This window comes from Carlito syrichta, unplaced genomic scaffold (genome assembly GCF_000164805.1).
Source record: "Carlito syrichta isolate Samal-C Ts95f unplaced genomic scaffold, Tarsius_syrichta-2.0.1 Scaffold86295, whole genome shotgun sequence".
NCBI classification, from domain to species: Eukaryota; Metazoa; Chordata; class Mammalia; order Primates; family Tarsiidae; genus Carlito; species Carlito syrichta.
Window position 1 is genome coordinate 254,798 of NW_007030391.1, and position 2,227 is coordinate 257,024.

At 62.7% G+C, this 2,227-nt stretch overlaps 1 protein-coding gene across 1 annotated transcript in view; it reads right to left on the reverse strand.

Annotated features, from left to right (window-relative positions):
- Nucleotides 1-2,227, reverse strand: part of LTBP4 (latent transforming growth factor beta binding protein 4) — a 30,740-nt gene that overhangs the window by 24,758 nt on the left and 3,755 nt on the right. Inside the window, exons 2-5 of the mRNA XM_021711894.1 lie at nucleotides 1,880-1,938; nucleotides 1,572-1,735; nucleotides 834-946; nucleotides 214-305 (exon numbers count right to left, since the gene is read on the reverse strand). Coding sequence (XP_021567569.1) covers nucleotides 214-305; nucleotides 834-946; nucleotides 1,572-1,735; nucleotides 1,880-1,938 — 428 coding nt within the window. The remainder of the gene's footprint in view (nucleotides 1-213; nucleotides 306-833; nucleotides 947-1,571; nucleotides 1,736-1,879; nucleotides 1,939-2,227) is intronic.

Genomic DNA, 2,227 nt, shown 5'->3' on the forward strand with positions numbered 1-2,227 from the left:
GAAGGCCGACCTGCCCCAGGCGCCGAGAAAGGGGCTTCGTCCGGACGGGGCCGCGCGCGCGTCGGGCAGCCGGGTGGCGCCTCTGAAGGGCGGGAGAGGGAACGGTGCACCTGGGCACATAAAGGAAGTGGGGAGCCTCGATCCCGGACGGGAGGCTGGGGGGTAGGCGGCCGCGTTTGAAGATGCAGCCCCATCTGGCCAGGACCCTCACACCTGGTGGGAGAAGCCACCAGGGATACGGGAAGCGGCGGACGAGGAGGTGGGCGGGGGTCCTAACATCTGGCCCGAGGCCCACATCTGGAAGACTTTAGGGAGGAGGGGACGAATCTGGGCTGACGGCCACAGCAGGAGGAGGACTTTTGAGGCTGGTTGAGACGAGGGGTGTTCTGGTCCGGGGGTCGAGGGCTGGCGTGGGAGGAGAGCCTGGGGAGGGTCGGGGAAGCAGGAGGAAGCCTTGGGCCCCCAGCCGCCCTGCAATCCTGGGCCTTGGGTGCCCAAGCAGGCGCCAACCCGCACAATCGCTTTTGTTGTCTGGGCTGGTTCGGTTGCACTTTCTGCTGGGCCAGCACTCCCCCCCTTGGCCGCGGGGAGCCCGGACGCCTGGCTTCCCGGCCCCACCCCCGCGGGTCAGTGCCTCTGGCCTGCGTCTGGTCCTGTCCCGGGTTCACCTCACACGGCCGGACGCTGGGGTCCCTGGAGGGGGCAGCGTCTGGGGGGCGGGGGCTGAGTTACCGCGGGGGACGGTAGGCGGCGGCTGGACCGTGGGAACCAGACAGCTTTATCTAGCCCGGAACCCCCCTCGCCCCAGGCGGAGGAAAGGCGGATGTTCCTACCCCGGGCCTGGCTGGTGGCGGGGGCGCGCTCTGGAGGCCTCCTTCTCAGCAGAGCCCGGCCCCCCGGCCCGCGGGGCCGCCGTCGCTTCAGCAGAGCTCGGGCCTCCTGCAGCCTGGGTGGGAGGTGGTGGAAAAGCGGGTGTCACGGCGTTGAAACTGCTCTCCTCCCCCCCACCAAGGGCCTCCCATGCCAGGAAAGTAGTAGCTCTGCCCAATCCTCCCCCTCCAGCCCATTTACGGGGGACCAGGCCTTGGCATTTAGATGCTTGGAGGGAAACAGAGGACAAAGACACCGGGGGAGGGGGAGGGGAGATATGGGGGGAGAGAAAGAAAAAGAGAAGCAGAGACCCTTAGACTTAGACACAGAGGAGACAGGCGGTGAGAAAGAGAGGAAAAAGATGGGGGGAAAGAGACAGGTAGCTATGAGAAAAACAGAGACAGAGATGGAAAGGACAAACAGAAAGGGACTTGGAGATAGAAACTGGAGGACACAGAGACTGGGATAGGCAGGGAAAAGAAGAAATAGAAACTGGGAGTAAGGGAGAGAGGGAGAGGTGGAGAGAAGGAGGGAGGGAAAGGGAAGGAGGAGGGAAAGGGAAGGAGGGAAGGAAAGGGAAGGAGGGAGGGAGGGAGGGCGGGCGACAGTGGGAGGGAAGCAGAGGGGCAGAGGGAGAGAGAATGGAAATGGTGACCCAGCTGGGAGCTCCTGAGGGAGGATCTGGGAGGGGTGGGACTCACGTCAGTGGCTGCCAGTTGAGGGACACCTGTCTCTTCACGCTGGGGCTGGGACTGGGACTGGGACTGGGCACTGGAGGCGCTGAGGCCAGGCACCGCTGGGGGCCTGTGCACTTTTTGGGCTGGCAGCTTCGGACCCTGCAGGAGGCTTCGGAGACAGCCAGGGACTAAGTGGGGAAGCGGGGACCGAGTCCTTCTCTGGACCAAATGCATCCAGCTCTCCAGCTGGGATGAGGGTGGGGAAGGGAGCCCCGTCCCTCTCCTTAGACCCCCTTTCGCCCCCCACTCACACACCACCTGGAAGAACCCACCTCGGACGCAGCGGCTCCTTCTAGGTGTCTGGCCTGGGCAGCAGCGACAAGCAGCAACGCTATAAATAGGGGGGTGGAAATCACTCAGGCCCCCAGTGCCCCAGAACTCCCCAAAGGAGGGCAAAGGTGAGTCTTGAGGGAGGTCTAAGCAGGTGTGCGACTAACTCGAGGCTTGTCTCTCCATGCCTCAGTGTACAGTGAGAAGCAAATTGGCTTAGACTCTCCACAGCATCCTGATTTTGTCTTATGAAGGGGTTTCGGCGATTCAGTTTTGTCGGAAGGCATGTCATTTTAAGTTATTAAAAATAACCAAAAAGACAGACTCGACGCGAGTAAGCGTGTTTCCCA